Below are 23,093 nucleotides of genomic sequence, written 5' to 3'. Positions count from 1 at the left end.
AGGATTTCAGATGCATCAGGTCTGCTGTTTTTCAGGTGACACATACATACACCTCAGGGCTGACATCATACCTCAGTTATACCAGAAAAAACGTGTCTCCACAGACTGTAAATGATCTTACAGATTCAGCGAGTCTGGCAGGGCCAGGCCTGAATGAATATGTTGAACTCTGGTGCATCTGAAAGACATCAAATACACTGGGGAGCTGAGGGGTTTGACATACCAGTGCCCCAAAGATGTCATATTCCAAATGGGCTGTGGGACGTCTATAAATGCAGTACAGAAATCCAGAAAACTTAGTATTGGTAGATTTTCAGATAGAAAAAAGAGATATGTCTGGAAAAACCCGGCCACACAATAGCCATACCAACCGAGATTTTGTTCTATACCATTCTGAAAAGCTCTGTTGTACAGTAACTTTCTTGTATTTGGGGGGGAGGGGACAGAAAACTCTACCGTGCCTCAATTCAATATTACTTTATAATTTGATTTCTAATTATTTCCCTTGAATTCTGATTAGCTATTTAATGAGGTATGATCTTTGAAAATGTATGATCTACCTTATCTCTATTTTTCTGATAAAATTACTGATTTAACCTGATTTACCCATTTTTTATTTCTGTATTTTCTGAACTAGATGTTCAATTGTGAACATAATCCAATATTCTGCTAAATACAATACGTAAATTTCATGAAGAGATTTTATCTCTCCTAATAATTTATGAATATGTATTAACAGTATCAAAGACAATCAGTAAATTTAATCAAGCAGCTACCATTATTTCCTAGCTGGGCTTGGAAATTTAAAAAGTAGGTGCTTTACATTTTAATAATATATGATATTAAACTGAGAAAACATTTTTCTAAAAAAATATTTAACTAAAATAGTGGTGAAGATATGTGATATACATGTGTATCAACAAATGCATTACTATTTTACTAAAAACAGATGAATATAAAAATAAATATTTTTCTAAGAAAATATCAAAAAGGTGTTTCAATCTGCAACATAATCCATATTAAAAGGCAGTAGTGAATGATGTCTTAAAAAACAGTGTGGGTATTTATAAGTGGGACAGCTAACAGAATTCTGGAGTGGGAGGAGTATATTTATAACCTGCATTTCCATGAAAAGGCAGAGAAATTAGTTTGTCTTTATTATTTGCATTCAGATTCTAAAGGCTATATAATGTACTGATTTCATTAGCTTTGAGTTTGGTAATTTGTCTAGAATTATATGGTCCTTGTCAAATTGTCTTCTGATTCATTCCTATTTAGTAATGTAATTTAATGTGTAGAGTATGAAGAGAAACAGAAATATGACCTAAAGACACGTGATATCCAAAATTTCATACCACAAGATATTTTAGCTATTAGTATCACAGCAAAATAGGTTTGTTTTTTATGTATTCTGTTTGTGAATTATCAGGAGGCTGCATTTATCCTGTCAATGCTCCACAAACAGTGCATCATTGACACAAAACTGCTAGGAACTGGAAAACTCCATAGCACCACCTACTACAGGTAACTGTAGTAAACTACAGTTTATGTGCAGCCTTATAAATGAAAACTTGCAGATACCAAGCAGAAAAAAAATGAAAGAAAGCATAGTAAGACCAGGATCATAAAAGCTTTGTAAATTTAAACATTTCTGTACTGCCATTTGAACAAAAATTACAGGAAGAACGTAATCAGCATTTATAATGCTACACTCATCACGCTGCCTCTTTCCCTTGCAGGCTGTCAACAACCAGCAGCTCACTGTTTGGAATGAACACCAATGGCTCAGATGAGTATTTCCAGTCTACAAACCACGCAGAGCAAACTTTCCGCAAAATGGAAAATTATCTGCAGCAGAAGCAGCTGTGTGATGTTCTTCTTATAGTTGGAGACCAAAAGATTCCAGCTCACAGGTACATTTCCCAGTATTGTTCACATGGCTTCAAAGCCTGAAATTTCTGAATGCTAGGTCAATTTATGCCTACCCTGTTTAATTATGAATGCACGGTTACTGTAATTAGGGCATCAACTAGCAATGGAATAAAATGATGTGATCAACATTTCATATTCATTATTTCAAACAGAATGAAATTCAAATATGAACCATTCATATTGTCCATCTTCCCCTCTTACTTCTGTCAAACTACAGCAAGATCAGTGAAGAAAATCTGCCCAAACAAGAACTATGGGAGAAATTTAGATTACTAATTACCCTTTTAACTTTATTGTTCACTGCTACCAGATTTGAATCCTATCCTAAAGATAACGTTTCTATTCCACACGCAATTTATTATATAATAATACTGGATTTCATGCTTGCTATTGAGATTATGAAGTAATTTGCAGTCCTAAAATGCTTTTATTTTCAAGGTTGGTTCTCAGTGCAGTGTCTGATTATTTTGCTGCAATGTTTACTAATGATGTGCGTGAAGCAAAACAAGAGGAGATCAAGATGGAGGGAGTAGACCCTGATGCACTGAAAGCTTTGGTGCGCTATGCCTACACAGGTAATTCTTCCTCTACTACCCACATCATTGTTGTAAAGGAAGATAAAATCTATTCAATGCATACATTATTGTCGCTTCTTCCATTTCATACTAGTACATAAATGCATGCATACATGATTTAAAACTTTCTCTAGAGAGGATGAACAAATGTTAGTGTTTTATATAATAACTTATTCTAGAAGATATGCAGAAAATTTAACACATAAATTCATATTAGACATCTGTCTCTAACTGGATACAAATTATTTCAAGAATTTTAAAGAGAGAAGAACATATTTTGCCTGTTGCCCACCTCATACAGTGACACAGAAGAGTGTACTATGAGCCTTCCTCTCATGGGTAGCTATAGAACTAGTCTGCCTGGGTGGCACTTACTTGGCTCACTCAAGGTTCTTGAGTAGGAATAACTGGAGAAAAACAGGAATACGATCACACCCACAAGCAGAGCAACTTTTACTACAAGAAAGTGCCATCACATTCTGAAAAAGGTTTACTTATGTTCTCTTGAAAAATTAAAGAGATTTTATCTTAATGAAATTAAATATTTTATTTTAATACCAGAATGCTGTATATATGTTTTTTCCCTAAGTCCTTTTCTCCCATTTTTAACACTTACCCCTGTACTGCTGAATCTGAAACAGTTGAACCAAATAGCCAAAAAGACCAAGTCAGAGAACTGTGAAACCCCTTTCATCTGCTCTATAGTGAAGAGTGGAAAATGCTGTAGAACATGACCACTATGTTAGTATATATTACAATTAGAAATATCCAGATCATTCAAACCTATGCAGATTCTGGAAGTCTGCATATTCTGGTATTTGGCAAGTCTCTCTATGCAGATGACAACCACTCCAGCCAGAAAGGTAAAAGGGAAACCTGTGCAGTTCTGTGATAAAAAAATGCCCAAGTCTCAAAAGGAGAAAATTATCCCCCCAGGAAGTTACAATATTTAACTGACCAGAATAACAACTTTCTGAATTTATGAACATTTACTCCTAAACTGATCAATCCCCTCAGCCAAATGCTATTATCAATAACATTCACTAGATCATTGTCATCTGATGTCCCACACAGGACATTGCTTGCTTGTTTGCTTTTGGATGAAATAACACCATTTCAATACTAAGATGGGGAGGTTGGAAGATGTATCACAGGTATCTATTGATATTTTACAGTACTTTAAAAGGGCTTAAAATAATTAAAAAAAAACCCCAAAACACAAAGTAAAACAAAGACCCCCATTATATTCACCATATTGGCATTAGCATAAACGTTAAAAACAGGAGACTTCTTCACTTGCTAGGTAAGGCACTTCATAGATCTGGACTGTTGCACAGAGAGTAATCTTTTGAGAAGGTTAAGCAATCTGCAATCCAGATCAGAAATGTAAGTTTCTATACACAAAATAGACCCTGTTTGTGGGTACAACCAAGGGGATAAATACAGGGGGCGAGAGGGAATGCTGCATAACAGCTATAATGCAGTGATATTGTAGCACTGAATTAGCATACATTACCCAAGGAAATAGATTAGTACAAGCACAAAGAAGCTGGGCGGTGGGCTGCTTATTATCCACATGTATCTCAAAATCATCCCACTTGATTAAATTTCATTTCTCTCAGTTTACTTAATGCAAAGCTGTATGAAAGAACATATATAAGACTCCAAAAGCAAATGCCAGACTATGAACTAGTGTAAGTTTGCTTCTGAAATCAGGATTCATCCTTTGCTTTGCGGCATTATATTGCAGTCTTTGTTTACAAGAACATGAACCAGTTTTGCTATATACATTCAGTAACTATTCTGAGTTGTGTAGTAAGAATCAAACCCAAACATTGCCCTATTCTGCATCCTGCCAGCCCTTCCTCATTTCTTGCAGAAATTGGAAGGTCTATTTAAGTTACAAAGCAAGGGACATGAGAAAGAGATGGGGTTTTGCTAAGGTAAGACTGCTGAAGACTGCTATGGAAAACTGAATTTTCCTACTGCCTCTGCCATAGGTTTTCATGCGATAATAACCAAGCCTCTAAACTGAGTGCTACTTTTTTCCTAGGTAACGAAATATAAATGTGACTTTCAGAGACGAAAGCTATAACTTTCAGAATTGTTTACATGTTCTCCTGACATAAATCAGAAGTGAACTTTGGACAAGAAACCTCTTACAGTTCTACTGTGATGATAATTTTGACTGTAGTCTCTCAATACCACCCTTCTCCATGTGTCAAATGGAGATGGTGTGTATCATCCTTTCACAGAAGAAGTTGGAAAAGAAATTACTGTTTCTGAGGCAACTGGATGTTGTAATGATAAATGGAAAATGCAGTCATAAAACTCCCTACAGTTCTTTTTTCAGAATAGGATTTTAGTGCTGTGTGTCAGCTATGGAATTGAGCCATCCACTGAACAACAAGAAAGGAAGATTTTATAAAATTAACATCTTTCAGTCTATCTATGAACATAAAGGAATTGCCACGTCATGTAATAATTTCCTTAAAAATTTAAATGCAGAAGTAGATGATGGAAGAAATCAGGTTTCCTGCACACACTGCTGGCATTTCCTAGCTTTTGACGCTGAAGTTCTTGTGTGCAATATAAACTTATGATATATATATTTTTATTAATTAATACATGAATTTTAGGAAAGGTTTTTCTCTAATCACACCTTGCTTTTTATTTTACTTTTTTTTTCAGGCAAAATCAGATCTAATACTGTTAAAGCTTCAATAAAAATGTTCCAATCATTGTATTAAAAATCTACCAAATCCTTTAAGTCTGTTAAAACATATGTTTAAAGAATCCTTCAGCAAGAAAGGACAATGAATTTGTGAATCACAGGTCACTACTTTTCAAAGTTTTTCAGAGGAGGAGAAAAACTGGGGAGTGGGAAGCTTTCAAATAATAAAAATACAAAGAAAATGACTGAAAACTTTTTTGTTCCCCTACATGCAAACTGCACAGGTGTTCTAGAGTTAAAGGAAGACACTATAGAAAGCTTGCTAGCTGCAGCTTGTCTTCTCCAGCTATCCCAGGTTATTGAGGTATGCTGCAACTTCCTCATGAAGCAGCTCCATCCTTCCAACTGCCTGGGGATTCGCTCTTTCGGAGATGCTCAGGGCTGCACAGAGCTCCTGAAGGTGGCACATACATACACTATGGTAAGATGAACAATCTAACTGCTTTGCAATTATAATATTAACAGCAAGTGTGAATACTCTCTTGGAAAACATATGGGCTTTGGTGAAGCAGAGCCAGCTGAGCAGGGCTCAGGGCTGCTGCTCTCTCCAGGGCTGATGCCGTGGCTCTGCCCTTCCTCTGCTGGCAGGGTCAGTTCTGGGAAGTCCCTGTTGCAGGGACATCTCTGCCCAGCTCAGTCTCCAAAGGGAAATTTAAGAACTGTGACCATTACAGAAGTATTGGAAGGAGAGAAAAGCATGCTTAGAAAAAGAAATATTCAGTTCTATTTTCTTCCATTTCAGAGTTTTGCCTTGTAGAAGGATATACTTATTGAACTTAAATTTGCAGTATGACTGGTACATATTTCTTCCAAAAAATGTAATAGGGCCTTAACATGGATAATGTCAAGAGGCAAACAGCAATAGCCCATTCTTATGCTTTTGATTCAACACAAAGAAAATTCTAAAGCTGATTTTAAGGTGAGACACACATAAAAAGACCCAAAATAAAGAAAGTATTGGAACGATTTGGAATGCTAAAAAGCAGCACATCCCTGACTGGAGCATAATCCTCCTCTGGCTCAAAGCAAGAAATGAATATTCAGAGCGTGGGAAACAGAGAAGCAAGATAGCTTGCTGTGAAACCAAATCAAGGGATAAATATTCAGGGCAACAAGATGTGCTATAGCAACTTTAAACACAAAAAGAATAGTAATTGCTACAGCTAAATAGATATAAAAAGAACTACTTGTTAGGAGACACATGGCAGCTTTATGCTTGAAATATTAGCGTAGTATGTCAAAACCAGTTTAGAGGTTTCATAATGCTGAGAGCATTCCAGCAAGAGATTGTACACTTCCACATGCTGAAATAAATGAGAGTGGCATGTGCAGATTGAGGGCACTGGTTGTGCTCCTTCCTGTCACACTAATGAATGGTTTGTTTAGCAGCAATCTAAATTCCTTTTATATTTTAAGGTTTGAAAAAGGGCATTTAAGATAGAGGTTCCCTCAGCTGCTATATAATAGTGTTGTCCTTGCTGCTCCACACCATTTACTTGGCGAAAATCAGGAATTCCCCCACTCTGCTGTTGCCTCTTTTCTCCCACCAGCCCCAGCACATGGGTATCACCTTTCATTTAAAATTCATGGTCCAGATTTCTGCAAAATTGAAATAAAATCATATGGTTAGACATAGGATTTTGTGATGTCAGACAATAAGAGAGCCTTTTCTGTGTAGATTTTTTTAACCATTTGAACCCTCCAGTCTTCCCCAGGAGTTATACTATTTTTTGAAGCTGTGTGTCACAGAAATGGCAATTGGCTCTTTAAGAACTCTGTCTAATGTGAAGAACCGTGATGAATCTATGAGACTGAGCAGTATTGTGTATATTGGCTTTACTCTATGTCTTCCTGAAAACAGCCACGAGCATTTCCACCTCTAGAACCACCTCCTGTATCTTGCGTGCAACACAGATTGAGAGTGCTGCCACGAAAGAGGACTTTGCATGTCATAAAACCACCTACCAAGTTTGCAGCTACTGACAATTTAGAGACAGAAAAGGAAATCTGCACCCCTTTGAAATAACCTTAAGGGAAATTTGCTTTTAAACCCTTGAAGTGATATTAAAAACTCTGGAGAATAAGAGATCATAACAACACATACAAACACAAATGTTGTGGAAAAGGATAAATAAAACATTCTGTTTTGTTTTATGCCAACCTCAACCACCTGAAAAACTGTACCTTAGGGGAAAGACTATAAAGTTGTACTGTGAATATAGAGACCATTCAAATGAGCTAGTAGTATTTAAATATTTTCAGAAAAGAATCAGCTATAAACACTACATCCATTCAATAAAAACAGACACAATGGAGACCTTTCCCTTTGATTACTTTAGCCATTGATGCAAAGTATTAACAGTTTCCTGCCTGGTATCTTTTTGTGCAGATAGAGCTTGTTCTGATAAACATCTTGTGCTATATTTGTAACTAAATGTGGACTGGCCTTCCTGTTCCTATTCTCTGAATGTCACAAAATATTAAAGCAGGATATGCATAACAGAGCAAAGTTAACATCTCCTTTAATCACTGATACTTCTATATTTGCATCCTTGGTACTCTTTTCAAGACAGTTACAGAAAGCTAAGAAACTACTGAAAACAAATAATACAAGTATCAGTTACTAAAATTTCTTCATCTGCCCTATTTCAGTCTGGTTCCCAAATAAGATATATTACTTCCAGGTACATAAATGGAAATTAATATTTCAAATGCAGACATGAATTCCTACATGCATTTCTTTGCAAGTAACATGAAAACCCCATCTCTCTTAACAAAATTTCTTTTTTCCTTTGGAATTAGCACAAGCAAACATACTTAATGTATGTTTATATCAATTCTAATATTGTTGTAACTGGACTGTACAATATATTATTTTTATGAAGAATAATCCTTTGAAAAATTCTAGGGTTTTAATATTCATGGCCATTTCTGGAGCCGGTGAGTTTAATCACAGCAATAGCTTAAAGACTGAGACCCCTTTGTTGGGACCTGTCCAATTTTCTATTGCCCAAAAAGTACTGTTAGAAAAATGAGTTTAATTTCCTCTGCTATATTTTCTGCTACTAAGAGCAGAGACATACAGTCAAAGCCTGGCACAGCTCATTGCAAAAGGATTGGAAGGTTTCAATGGAATTTGCTTAAAACTTTTGAATCTGATTGTAACAGAAGTTACACAGTTTATTTGAATGCCCACTTGGCTTTCTTAAGATACACATTATATCTTCAAATTGTGTTTCTATTAAGCTGCAGTGTTAAGATCACATTGATGGACAAAACTCAGTGACAAATCCCTAAGACGGGACATACTGACAAGAAGCCTGACAAACACATCTGTAAGCATGGTAGCGTGAAGATGAGTATTATTCTTCAGTTCTGCAAGAGTAAGGCAGCAAAGAGCAACACAAATCTCCTTTAAAGGGTAGAAGGAGATTCAGTCATCTTTAGAATATATATTGCATTTCTCTATACCCTAGAACAGAACAGGAATGAAATATATGCAAAGCCTACATTATCTAAGAAAATGTTATTTCAAGGTGTGAAAATCATCAGTGCATTGATATCTTTTTTTCCTTTTTAGGAACACTTCACAGAAGTAATAAAAAACCAGGAATTTCTTTTGCTCCCTGCTAATGAAATTGCAAAGCTCTTGTCTAGCGATGACATCAATGTTCCAGACGAAGAAGCAATATTCCAGGCATTAATGATGTGGGTGAGGCATGATTTGCAAAACCGGCAACGAGACCTAGGAATGCTTCTTTCTTATATTAGACTGCCTCTACTTCCACCCCAGGTATGAACGTGAAGGGCTAACAGGGAACTTTACTAGCAACTGAAATGCTTGCCTCAAGCATCATTTAGAGAAAAGAATTCTGCGGAAAGGGTCTGGTTTTGGCTGGGGGTTTTTGGTGGTTTTTTTTTTCCTTTTTTTTTTTTTAACTCTAGAGTAGATATGTTTATTATTTGTAAACACAGATGAAAAAAAAAATCCCACAATGCCAGTGTAATTACTAGTCTCCAAATTATCTCTATAAATATGTCAGTCAAGCGGTATTACAAAAGTACAATGTTTCTTTGTTGATTAGCAACAGTAGTAGTTTTCTTCTAATAACAGAGAAACTTAGGTACCCTACAAAGATATTTATTTAGATTTACCGAACTGCAGGACAGATAAGGCACAATACTTATTTCTTTATTGCCATAAAAAGTAGACAAAACCAAAAGGGTCTAGATTATTGCTGCCTATTCTGACCATTGACGTTACTTGTCGTTTAAGACTGAAAGAGTCACTTCATCGAATAAGTTCCAGAGATGGACGTACTGTTTTATAGTAAGCTGACACTGTTGTATCTGTGTCATAGAAGTATCTGTATATCTCATCAGAAGAGCTTATAGGAATATCGGAACTGTCAGGACACTACAGCAACTTTATGGATCTCCATGATTGGAGCCGCAAATATTAAACTTTGGATTAAGTATCAAAATACTATATACATTTCATTTAAAAATATTTACTATATTTAAAATATATTTAATATATTCTAATACTCATAGAGACGTCAAGTACTATATGTTAGATTTGCTTATACTCACATCAAAAGGAGTTTTGCATTCAGAGGGTGTGGTACTACATTCACAATTTTAACCTTCTTTAAAGGTTAAAAGAAAGTTTTCAGAAAAAATAAAGCAAAGATGACATAATATAAAAGTAGGACAAAAAGTCTTTAAGTGTTTTGCTTGCATTAGAGTTTCCAGCAAACCTTGAGTGAGTAGTGAACTGAAAATGAGTGTTTGTAGCAACAAATTACTAAAGTACATACAATTTTGATGATTTAGATATATGTAAGTCCCTCACTTTTCATTTCTTAGTTACTAGCCGATCTAGAAAATAGTCCCATGTTTGCAGACGACCTAGAGTGTCAGAAACTTCTTATGGAGGCTATGAAGTACCATCTTCTACCAGAAAGACGGTCCATGATGCAGAGTCCTCGAACTAAACCTAGAAAATCTACAGTGGGCGCACTTTATGCTGTAGGAGGTATGGATGCCACTAAAGGTAAGTTCAGAAATTAATTTAATTCTATTAATTAATTGTATTCCAGACACCCTGAGAATATATGACAATCATCTGAAGATTTCTGTTAGGAAAAGAGCAATTTAGGGATGAAAAAGAGGAAAAAAAAATCACAGAGCACAATCCTATGTGTTAGATGTTCTTTCTTATTGCAAGAATCATATGTTTGTAAATGATACACATACAGCTTGGAGTGCCGACTAAAGAAGTTTGATTCAGATGGTGATTTTAAAATTAAGTTTTGCAAGAATTTGTGTATATAGTTTGACTTTACAAATCAGAAGAAAAAATTAATATTCAAAATACTTCAAGATTAGTTTAATGTTGTTTTAGAACCCTGTGCTCCATTTTTTGACAAAAGTTAGAAGGCTCAAAAAATTTTTAAAGAAGAGGAAAGTAAAACCAAAAAGCATTACTAAACTATAGAGAACTCTTAGCTAAAGCTTATCAATTCTTATTATAAAATTTCAGATGGAAAGATTTGTACTTTACCATGAGTGCAACAGTAAGTGCAGCTTTTTTTCAGGACTTCATACACAGGTTTTTTGCAGCTTTGTAGTTGAAAGTTAAATGTTATAAATGTATTCCATTTTTTATTATTTGATTTTTCACAACTGCAATCAGCTTACAGCTTTACACATTACACTATTCTCTTTAGTAGGCAGTATATTAAATCATTTTGTACAGGAACCTTAACTTCAAACCCACAGCTTGGAGCCAAAGAACTATAATTAAAGTCTAGCGACTTGCTGAACAGTAGAACTTTTAGCTGTGTGAGTTCACTTTTAACAGAATCACAAAGAAGCTAATCCATTTCATGGTTTGCAAAAAGTTGCTGATGACTGAGTTTTCCTATATGAGAGATCTTGCAGTGCTACCTTACTATCTCTATGCAATCAAATCAAGTGCAAAATACACATTCATCAACATCACAACATGAAAACACTCATTCTTAGGACAACTTAGCAAAATGAAGTTAAACTGTAGCAATTAGTATAGTTTCATTAGTGATAGTGATAATTTATGAATTATATAAAACAACCGAGAATTCAAGGTAATTTTTAAACTAACTTCCATGAAACTAAGAATAAATTTTCTAATAGGTTTTTCTCAGTAAAGGTTATTCAAAGAAAGGGCTATTTCAGTCAACATCTGCACTTCCTGTTGGTGCCTCTTTTACTTATTACTTTGGAATAAAGCCAATTGTTTGAACTTTTGCCTTTTGATGGTTAAGAAGAACAGCACTTCCTCTCCTCCCTGCTGTCCTCTACAGCTCTGACTCATACTTTGAGCCTGTGCTGGATTGTAAAATAAAGGAAACAGCACCTAAGAGACTATGTTGCACTGGAAGAACAGCTCTGAGAGGGAGTAACTACCACCTCTGGCAATAATAGGTTTTCTGTGATAAAGAAAACTCTCAGGGAATGCCAGGTTTGGCTTTGTGCTTATCTCAGGTGGTATATGAAGTCAAATCTCAACTTCAAATGTTCAGAAGATCAAAGAGCTACTTTTGGGCTGGTATTTTGAAAAATGTGAGTGTGCCTAAACCACACTAACTTTCAAAACCTACCTTCCAGCCTCTGTAAAAATTACAGCCTATAGGGTATGTATGAACACACTGTATACCTTAATGTATTTTTCCTGTTTTTTAGCTAGCGTGAGATACTTCTTTTGAAACTGAGAACTTCGGGGCACTCACATATTAGCATAGAATAAATGAGAAGAAATCAAAGCAAAGCAGAGCAAACAGGCTAACAAAATGGAAAGAACAGTCAAAGAAATCTAGTTGCTCAGAATAAAAGGAGACAGGAAAGGGGAAAAAGTAGAATTTCTTTCTTTTATTGCAGATGGATCTGGTAGTTTCTTTCCTGGTCTATGCATCTGGAAAAGCATGTAGAGGAGAGAAAAGATATCATGAGATAAGCCCTTATTTCACTAAATTTATCGAGTATAGTAGATGATCTCTAAACCAAATGCTGCTTTTCTTTTCTGCTTTATTGCATGTTGTTTTGCTGTTGTAAATCATTCCTTAGCCACTAACTGCCTATTGTAATTCTCAAAATACTATTTCTCTAGTCTCAAATCCCAGTCAAAGAACAGGCAGGAAATCAGCTCTGTTTTTCTCATCTGGTTGCCTTCAGTTGAGCTGAAGCTGAGCTCCAGGGTGCACTGTATGTGCAACTGGCAATTGTCTCTTCTACCTTGGTTGTTACTCAGCCTTGTCCCCACTGTGCTGAATCAGGTCTCAAAGGAGCAATTACGGCTGCTGAGTGACTGACAGGAGCCAGTGCATGGAAAAGTGTCAGTTTTGAATGGCAGAGAGCTAGGGCCTTATGAATAGTTGCAGTAAAAACATTACTAGAAGTTCCGTGACCTGAAAAAATTGAAAATACAGGTTATGTATTATAGCAGACAAGCAGTTATTGCAAGGCTGCTGCAAAGGGGAACCTCAGGGAAGCTACCTGTGGGAACCAAGTGTGTACTTACACACAATTCAGTCTTCTGCCCGTCTCCATCATAAAAATGAAAATATCCAAACTATTCATGAAAATGCATGCCCAAATCCTAAGACAGACAGACATGTGGATACATTTTCCAGTTTTGATATCACTAATGATTTAAGCAGAAACATGGTTAAAGAGTATATAGTTGTGACATACCATGTTTATAAGTACAAAAAAAGAAAAATCAAACCACAAAAACCCTACCCTCATGATATTTAAATAAGTAACTGATTTAACCTTTCTCCAATGTTCAACATTAAAAAAATTTGTGGCATTTAATTCTGCATTTTCTTGCCCCCTGTTTATTCTCACGGATTTGACAATCATATATGCATGCAATTAATGCAGCTTTCTCACCAGGTGCAAATTTTGTAACTGAAATTCTCAAAGAGCCACAGTAAATTCCACACACAGAATTTCAATGTTTTACAATTTAATAATGTTTTGGTTTGTACCGACTACTGACTGCTGGGTACTCATCCGTTCATGGCTATCTCACAATACTTACGTTTTTAACAGGTACCACTACAATTGAAAAATATGACCTTAGGACTAACAGTTGGATACAAATTTGTACTATGAACGGTAGACGATTACAGTTTGGAGTTGCAGTAATTGACAACAAGCTCTATATTGTGGGAGGAAGAGATGGTCTGAAAACTTCTAACATTGTTGAATGTTTCAACCCTATCACCAAAGTTTGGACTATAATGCCTCCTATGTCAACACACAGACATGGCCTAGGTAAGAGGTGCTGTTTCTTTGTAAATACCTTGCATCACATACAAACGAATTTTGACTGATGCAAACACTGTTGACATAACTTTAAAGCTTTTAATAACATAGCAATATTTGTAGAAGATGTTTTTCAAAGACAGAGTTGCCTATTGCCATAATTTTATGACATTCACAGTGAACAAATAATATGAATATGAAATCTAGAATTTATTTCTGGACCTATAAAAAAAGAAGTTTACAGTTGAGGAGACTGTAAGGGAGGGAATATGGTGATTTCTGAATGATTTATAGATCACAGTTCTTGTGAAAAAGCTGGCTTCTCTTAAGTTTACAGAAACAGGTATTGCTTGAAATCATTGATAAGTTAAAATGGCATAGAATATTTTTATTTTAATTAATAATAGAAAAAGATTGATCCAGAATTATTTAGTAAACTTTTGTGGCCTGTATGACCTTTTCTACCTCTCGGTGGAGAACATATAGTGTAAGATTCTTACCGGCTAGTCTGTCATATTTATAAAAGCAAATACTAGTAGGTAGCAAAGGGAAAGAAGACAAAACAGATTAAATAATTCTCATTGAAGCCTTTATAATTACCAACTGCCGGGGCATAATTCTGCCCAACAAGTAGGACACAGCGGTAAATTTGAGTACCCAAAGTTAGGCCTCTCTCTGTGCATCAGCCTGGTTTGCAAAGCTGCCTTACACTTACAGCTCCTATTAGCTTCAGGGTGATTTGGGGAGAGTTAGCACTTTTGAAAAAATCAGGCCGTGTATATTTAGGCCTGAAAAGACAGATTTAGAAAACTTTTAAGCAGTCAGATTTAAACATTTTGCCTTACCTAACAAAGGAAGCAAAGAGCAGCGGCAGCAGCAGCTGCCCAAAGGGGAGGCACCAAAGGCCTTCTCTCTGGAGAGGGACGACCACGCAGCATATGTCCACACCGAGCTTTGCAGAGACAGCCAAGTTCGCTCTCCTGTGCCCCAAGGACAGCAAATACAGGCCAGCTCTTATCCAAAAGTGTGTTCCCCTTACAGGCATTAAAATGTTATGGTACTTCAGCTAGTAAGGACAGCCAGCTGCACACCCACTCAGGCTTCATGCTAGCAGGAGCACAGAGCTTCAGCTGGCTCAGAATAAGGATAGGTGGCTGGTTTGGGCATATTTTTCATTGTCTGGCTCAACCTTTACCTTTCTTTAAAAGAACAGCATTGTTTCTCATTTAGGGGCTCAAATTTGTCTCAACAAGGTCAACAGAAGTGGAAGAGATAAAAGTCCAAGAACAGTGCATCAGAACTAAAGCAGCTTTCCTCTAATCTTTTGGCAAAAGATAATGCTTATTCAGAAAAGCACCGCATATGATGTATTTTGTTTATCTTTGTTCGCTCTACCAAATGACAAGGCAGCTTTTAGATAGTTTAATACCAGCTGAAATTGCTTATCTGCATTCAGGGAATTAAAGTATGAAGTTAAATACAGGATTGGTCACTGAACTTATTAGATGCTCTAATTTGTTCCTAATTCTATCTTATAAGGAGTAGCAATGCTTGAAGGACCAATGTATGCTGTTGGTGGCCATGATGGATGGAGTTACCTTAATACCGTGGAAAGATGGGACCCACAAGCACGGCAATGGAATTACGTTGCTAGCATGTCAACCCCTAGAAGCACCGTAGGGGTTGCAGCATTAAATAGCAAGTATGTCAACAGGAAAAACTCTCTTTGGTTTTTCATTTGCTTCCTTCCTTGGAAATACAGTTTCTTAAATTTTCTTTTCAATCTTACAGTAATTAATCACCTTCAGAAAACAAAAAGAAAATATAATGCACAAAAATAAGAAAGGAAAGCTTCTCCTCTGTTGTGTGGTAAATTGTTTTCAAACTTGCAGTCATGTTTTAAACATATTTCAGCCCTTTCAAGTTACAGCAATTTGAAAATGTTATTACATGCATATCAGAATTTTGCCTGGAATATAACTTATGGGAATATAAAATCAGCTACTTTAAAAAAATATTCCAAGTTTATGTTTACATTTTAAAATTACTATGTCTAAGGAAGCATTATTTGAAAGAACGTGTACAGAAACAGTCATTCATCTGTCTTTTTACATCTCCTGCAGGCATCTACAATTTTAAAATACAATTCACAATCAAGAATAATTTTTAAAAGGTTAAAGGTATATGGTGTATTCAATGAGAGAAAGACAAGTTTAATAATTAGGTATGGAATAAACAGCCTTCTGTAAGTCTTATCCTACCCAAATTTGTTCTGTCCTTCATCTATTGCTTAAATACACTGAGGTTATGTGTTCACTGTACATTGGTTTTCCCAACAAGGTTTTCAAAACTTATTTAAACATCCTCCTAAGACACTAAAGCCACTCAAGCACTTTTACATGGGAACAGACATATGCATAAATCTACTGTGTAACCTGTAATGAACAGTGTGTTACACCTTTTTGTATGTTGGAAACTGTGGCTTAAGCCTGCCTTCCTTCTTATTTAAATCTGTGGAAAGCTCTTAGCCATGACAGTTTGTAGGGGCCGGGAGTATTACAGTGGCAGGCAGACAACTGCATTTATCCTGAAACTTTATCACTGGCTTCCCTGTTGACTTCTTAAATTCCAGAGGAAGAGAAGGATAAAGAGCAGAAACAAAGATGTCGGCAAACAGGTATTTGCCAATGCAAAACTTCTTCACACACAAGTCAAGGTTTTGCATTCAAACATGACATGATTTTAATCACTAACTCAAAAGTCCAAGAGAGGCAGAACTGCCCGTTCAAGTCCCTGTTGTATCTCAGAGGAAATGTTCTCAGCATGAACTTCACCAGAAACTCCTGTTGGTACCTTCCACAGCAACATGCAGGAAACCACTTTGTCAAAGAGGAAATCCAGCCTGATCCTGACTCTGTTCTCAATCACTCCTGATACAAGCTGTCTCCAGCCTGGCTTAAATCACGTCTGTTAGTCTAGTGATGTAATTTCTGGCATACCAGGGGAAGCTGAGATCAAATGTCCATCATTCAGTGCTACTGCTGCGGTCTAACCAAGCAGAATGCTTCTCCTTTTCCTGTTTTCCTAAGTCACACCATATTTTTTTTTCTATTCAACCTCACCAGAAAAGACTTTAAGTTCTCTGGAGCAACACTTTTTGACCAATAAATGGTCTATTGAAAACACCAATCAATAATGGTATACTTGTTCTTTTCCTTAGAGAATGGGAAACACTACCATGTTTCTAGACACGTTTCGGAAAACAAAAAAATCCCAACCAATCTGTTTGTATATACAGTGATTTCCTCTCTCTGTGAAAGCTGTGTAAACAAGTAGTCTGTATCTAATGGCATGATGTGAAAAGAAAACAAATCAAATCCTCAAGTTTTTTATGGGTCAAGCAACAAACTGCACAACCGAACTCAAGTCTGTCTTCCATTCACAAACATTAGAAGAGAGCGCTAGAAATTTTGTATTATTCTAACAGTGGTCAAGAATTTTTTAGTTAAATTATACATCAGAGTGGTCTAAAAATTTTTCCAGTCACTGGAGAAAAACAGGCACGTCTCAAGCAAAATTCAACTCATCTGTTTTAGGTGACTTACTCTGGACAAGTCCACGTGTTGCCGAGGTCTCTAATTAGTTGCACTGCATAAATTCAATTTCATGGCAGTAAGTAATAGCCAGGATTTGAAAGGGACCTGAACAGTTGGCACACTCAACATCTAAACGCTTCTGCTATTATATCCAGTATGCCTACTATCATAGCCTAGAAGCATCCAAGTTAGCTTGAAATACAAAAGAAGTTCACGCTTTGACAGGCATTGAAAAAAGCCACACCCCCCCCGCTTCTTAATGTCCACCATTTATTCTTACATGTCTCAACATCAGCTGGTTTAAATCTCCACTTGTTTGCTAAGTGCCTTTAGCCTGGACAGACAAGATGACATACCTGAATGGTAACTTTTGTCCAGCAGATTTTCTTAAATACAACCATTGAGGAAAATATATTTATTATCTTTTTTGACATATGCTTTTGATATATAATGATATTATGAAGTTCTTTTACATATTAACCATATAGGAAAAATGTTTAATGTAATACTAAGATGTCAAATACTCCATAAGCCTGTCATAGGGAATACTACCCATATGTTTCAAACATACATAGCATCTTTCAATCAAATTCAATCTATAGCTCACATTTCAAGAAGCTCACATGCATTTTTAAGATTAATTTTCATATGTGGCTGCTTGAAAATTTACATTGCAAATGAAGAATGTAACTTCCTTCATGTACCATGCAAAACCCTTTGTGCAAAGAAAGTTCCAGAGCGTAGCTGTCAGATAGCAAATAATGGGCATAATGATAATTTTACAGTGGTCTGAATGAAGTTAACCCAATAAAGTTCCTATTAAAATGAGAGACTAAAGACTGAAATTGTTTGCCTTCTTGTGGGTGATTATCCCAGACTGTATGCTGTTGGTGGACGAGATGGGAGCTCCTGCTTAAAATCAATGGAATGTTTTGATCCGCACACAAACAAGTGGAGTATATGTGCTTCGATGTCCAAGAGAAGAGGGGGCGTTGGTGTCGCAACGTATAATGGATTTTTGTATGCTGTGGGAGGTCATGATGCACCTGCTTCCAACCACTGCTCTCGACTTTCCGACTGTGTAGAAAGGTAAGGAATTTTTTTTTTTTTTTTTACATTCCAGGAAGGAAATACAAAATAATTTGTATCAGCAATGGAAATTTCTTCACAATTGGAATGTTATGTTTGTAAAACATATTATGCTTTTTAAAATAATATTTTGAGCAGAATAACTGATTTCCAATGCTCTTGTGATAACAAAATAATTAACCCTCAGAAGCAAACTCCTCGCAGCTCTCCCTTCTATTTGAGCTGCCCAGGAGCCAGGTAAAGACTCCTTAACAAGCAAGACAAATTCAGCATGTGACCTTTCTATTTCTCAAGTGCCAAAACCCAGGTTTGGGCTACTTGTGTCATATATTGTAGGAACTAAATACTTTTTAGTTGTGTCTTCCTCCAATAATTTGGCTGATATTGACCAAAAGGTTAAAAATATAATAAATATCACATACTCAAACAGGCAGTAGTCATTACACAGGTATACTCTGATGGAAGAGACTGATAGAAACAGCCTTGTTACTGTAAGAAATCTGGCTAAAACTTATGCTAAGGGTCTGATTTAGCAAGCAAAAAAAAAAGTAAACATGGTCAAAGCAAACTACTTCTGCTTGAATTCACACTTTAAAATTAAATTATAATACAATAAAATTAAATAATAAAAATCAATACATTGGCTTAATGATTTTGGTAGCACACAGCTGCAAGCAGTGAAATCCTGGCTTGATATCCATTTCTCAAATTACCTTTTAAAATGAAAATACTGTTTATCTGATCCTTATTTAACCTCATTTTTGTATTCTCCACTGATAAGCACAGTTCTTAAGAAAATGCAAATGCTGGACACTTCTTTTTCAGACACAGAAGTATTGTGTGTCAAATGTTGCTTTGCCACTGTGGTGGCATGTGGTACATTGTAGGAGGACAAGAAAACACTTGAGCCCTGGGTGAGCAGGGAACATAATGAGTGAGGACAACTCCTCTGGCTGTTTAATGGGCCGTGGGTATCCATTGACTCTCTTGTGTCATTTGGGGACAAAAAGGAAAAGGGAGCAAATATTCAACTCCCTGGTGTGAATAACAATGGCTAAGGTTTGTTCTCAGTTAGACAGTATAAAGCTGGATCTACCCTGGAATTCACTTGAATTTATGTTGGAAATTGACTGAGTATGTATTGGAAATAAAATCAACACTGATGTAAAATATTGCCATGCATTTTGTGCTACAAACTTTTCTAAATTATATGAGATATTTAACTTCTTTTACAGTGAAATTTTCTGAAAACATTAGTTCTGACAAGAAGGAGGAAAAAAATAATCTTTATGGAGAAAGAAAAAAGAATATATTGAAATTAACTTTGCTGAGTCAACTGATGGCCATGCTATCATTCCCTCAGGCCTCATTTATGTATAAAATGTAATGATTGTTTAATCTGATAGAAATGGAGAGACTACTCAAAAAGGGAAAATATGGGTATTTTTCATGTGCTTGAAGATCCCTCTAGTGGCTAAATTAAATATTTAAGCACGTTACTCATAATTCCCTGTACTAGTTCATGGTGTAAGCTGAACTACAATACAGGAGAAAATAAGCAAATAACAGTAATTTAAATTTGAAATGTCTTTCTACAATGTATTTTTCTAAATTTGATCATAAAACATCCTAGGTATGATCCAAAAACAGATGCTTGGACAACAGTGGCCCCCCTGAGTGTACCTCGGGATGCTGTTGGAATTTGTCCTCTGGGAGACAGATTATATGCTGTTGGCGGCTATGATGGCCATACGTACCTGGATACTGTGGAGTCCTACGATGCTCAAAATAACGAGTGGACAGAGGTAAAAGGAAGAATTGCCTAATAAATAATAGGAATTCTTCCTACAGTTAGGAAGAATTCTGTCTGAATAACGGACAAACCAAAAAAGTTTATGTTGCCAAATTATCACTGGTTTTGTGAAAACCGATATATTAGGATACAGTAATACTGTAGCCTGTATAAAATATTGGTCGCCTCTCCTGTGAAATAACCGTATAAAATTTTTCAGACTAAAGGGTAGAGACAGCACATGGGCAAGTGAACCAGGTTGCCCAAAGCATTTTGTGCTTGAAGTGCTGCACCGTACCGTTGTTAGAGCTGGCAGGTGCTTACCAGCCATACCCTCTGCTGGAGGCATGGCCACTTCAATAGTTCACATTTACGGCCGTCACCATTGAGACCAAGAAGTAACATTTAAAACTGTCAAGATCCTTTTGTAGTTACACAGTCCATAGTTTTGGAACATAAGATATGAAGGCCTTTTACAAAAGTTAAGAGTAAGGACACCAGCCTACACTCCTGTAACTCTCAGCAGCTGCTAAAGCCTTACCCCCAAAAGCCAAAACTCTGTTTTTAGAGCCCTCGTTAAATCCAATTTTTTTAGAGTACATAAGTTTGAATAAACAAATTTCTTTCCTTTTAATATGCAAGTAATTTCTTCTATTCCTATCCATAGGAGTCTACTAAAAATGTTTCCTTCTTTTTCTTTTCCTTCTTTTTTTTTTCTTTTTTTCTTTTTTAGGAAGTTCCCGTCAATATTGGAAGGGCTGGAGCATGTGTTGTTGTGGTGAAGTTGCCCTGAGGACCACAAATATTGTGAAACTAAACTGAGTGGAGTTTCATGAAGGCTGAGTCAGGAAGATAAGAAATATTTCCAGAAAGTAGTACAGACTATACACATCTTAGCAGCCCGCCATTATAAAGAATACTTATCTCTGAGCCATTATGATATTAGAGCACAAAAGCGTCTTCCTGCATTCCAAAAATCAGACAATTTTGCATAAGTGAATTATTTTATTATACCTAATACATACAAATTCAATAATATGTTTAAATGGTTCAGGTTTGTTACAAAAGTATCTGTTATTTATAAAATGCAGTAGTAAAGTGATAAACGGATGTATAAGATTTCATAAACTTTTTTCTTTTCTATGTTGGCAGTAATGCTAATGTTTATAAAAAGAGCTTTTATATTTTAAGTACATGAAAATGAATAAGAGAAACACCTTCAACAGCAAACTGCACAGAAAGAAATATTTGCCCATAAATATCACTGGCAACAGGATATTCTCTGCAGAAGTAACTTTGTTTCTATATTCAGAAATTAAATTACTAGATTAACTTTAAAATCAAATCAGAGAAGCAGAGAATTTAGTTGCTATTCAACCTCCAGCATTGCTAGTACTGTGACAGAATACCCATTTTTAGCAGTATATTAAATTGAATAGTGAAAGTTAAGAAATAGTAGGGCTAAAGTATCTTTATGTTACTAAGTATGTGCCAACAGAAAGAAATCTCTTTGTCAAAACACAATGCTAATATAATTTCCAATCACTTTCACAGTGCATAGATATGTGATATTTTAATGCTGATCAGTGTGTCAGGTTATTCATGGACTTGTCTTTGCCCACTAACCATCTGTCAGTTTGCGTTAAACTAATTCAGCTATTCTTGGGATAATCACCAGGCATTAAATTTTAAAACAATCAGATAATTACATTCCTTGAATATAACTAACAAAATGAAATTTTTATATCATATTGATATGACAATCTTTGACCTCAGCTGAAGATTACCAGCTTTCTATCATGTACAGTAGAAATATGGTAAGAAAAACCCATATCCACTGTGTAATGTTATATACCAATTATATAATAAGCATGTTTATGTTTTATTTGAAATTAAGGGAATGTAAAGAATCAAGAATAAACAGGAAAAGAATCACCTGAAAAGAGCATATAATATTCCACATGCATGATATTTTCTTTTTGTGTGCCAATTTCTAATGAAGGTTTTGATTTGTTTCACATTAATTTCATTTTTTTAAAATCATTTTAAATGCTGAAAGTGTATTTTAGAAAAAGAATGTATGTAAGATATTCTATGCTGTAAAGCACAATATTTGGACAGTATCTACTTTAGTGTTTGTTATGTTGTTGTTTTGTCAGTATCAGAAAATTCAGGACAGAGATGAAAATTCTCTGAATGTGTAGACTAACTTTCCTGATAGAATACTGTGTTTTCAGAATTCAGCAATATGCTATTTTAAAAAATTTATAGTAATAATCCTAATGAATGCTTCTAAAGATGCAATCTCATAAGCATATTTATAAAAGGAAAAACATTTTTAACTTTAAAGATCAGTTATGTTTATATATAGCATGCTACATTCAAATAAACTTTACTTTCTCTGCTAAGAAAATTTAGATTATATTTTAACAACTTTGTGGGTTTTATCCTACATCTTTTCAAGAATAGAAAACACAGAAGTATCAATCTCATTTCTGTACTCTAAAAGAAGAAAAGATCCTGTCTTAGTGTCCTTACTGCATCTGGTCCACATAAACTAAAATTTACCTTCCTTCTAGCACTTCTTCTTAGACAAAATTCATCTTTTTTCTTTCTTTGAGTCAAAAATAGTTATCAACACTGTTATGTCAGGATGTCCTTTCTATGAAAGGGGCTCACACACCCCAGCCCTTGGCAACCTGAGTTGATTACCTGCAGAGGGCTGAAAGTACACTACATTTTAAGATGATTTCTTTTGCAGCCATTACATGAGGCTGCCCTACAATAGAAACTTAGCAGTGTATCAGCTTAGAACTACCTTAATTTTGTTGTGGATTTCTAGATCAACACAGAAATCTCTTGCTAGCTTGGTGGGCCAGGAAAGAAACTTTATTTCATTACTATTTTCCTTTTGTATCTATTTTTGTGGAGGGGGAAAAAAACCAACAAACAAAAAACCCACTAAAAAACCCTACCGACACAAAACAACATAAGAGCCAAGCAATTAGGGAACAAACCCTACACCAGCTAGTGGGTCACAGGCCCACACAGAGGAAGATTCA

At 35.7% G+C, this 23,093-nt stretch overlaps 1 protein-coding gene across 1 annotated transcript in view; it reads left to right on the top strand.

The window, feature by feature from the left end:
* The window catches only part of KLHL4 (kelch like family member 4), a 45,701-nt gene extending 23,269 nt beyond the window's left edge, over positions 1-22,432 (top strand). The window contains exons 2-11 of the mRNA XM_075054589.1: positions 1,740-1,913; positions 2,371-2,507; positions 5,466-5,662; positions 8,822-9,034; positions 10,111-10,297; positions 13,339-13,563; positions 15,094-15,256; positions 18,027-18,239; positions 19,873-20,044; positions 20,765-22,432. Of these exons, the coding sequence (XP_074910690.1) occupies positions 1,740-1,913; positions 2,371-2,507; positions 5,466-5,662; positions 8,822-9,034; positions 10,111-10,297; positions 13,339-13,563; positions 15,094-15,256; positions 18,027-18,239; positions 19,873-20,044; positions 20,765-20,824 (1,741 nt within the window). The 3' untranslated portion in view covers positions 20,825-22,432. The remainder of the gene's footprint in view (positions 1-1,739; positions 1,914-2,370; positions 2,508-5,465; positions 5,663-8,821; positions 9,035-10,110; positions 10,298-13,338; positions 13,564-15,093; positions 15,257-18,026; positions 18,240-19,872; positions 20,045-20,764) is intronic.
* The last annotated feature ends 661 nt before the right edge of the window (positions 22,433-23,093 follow it).

The sequence above is a fragment of the Buteo buteo genome, chromosome 22, assembly GCF_964188355.1.
Source record: "Buteo buteo chromosome 22, bButBut1.hap1.1, whole genome shotgun sequence".
Taxonomy (NCBI): Eukaryota; Metazoa; Chordata; class Aves; order Accipitriformes; family Accipitridae; genus Buteo; species Buteo buteo.
Note: the sequence above shows the minus strand (reverse complement) of the source record. Positions and strands in the feature narration are given on the sequence as shown.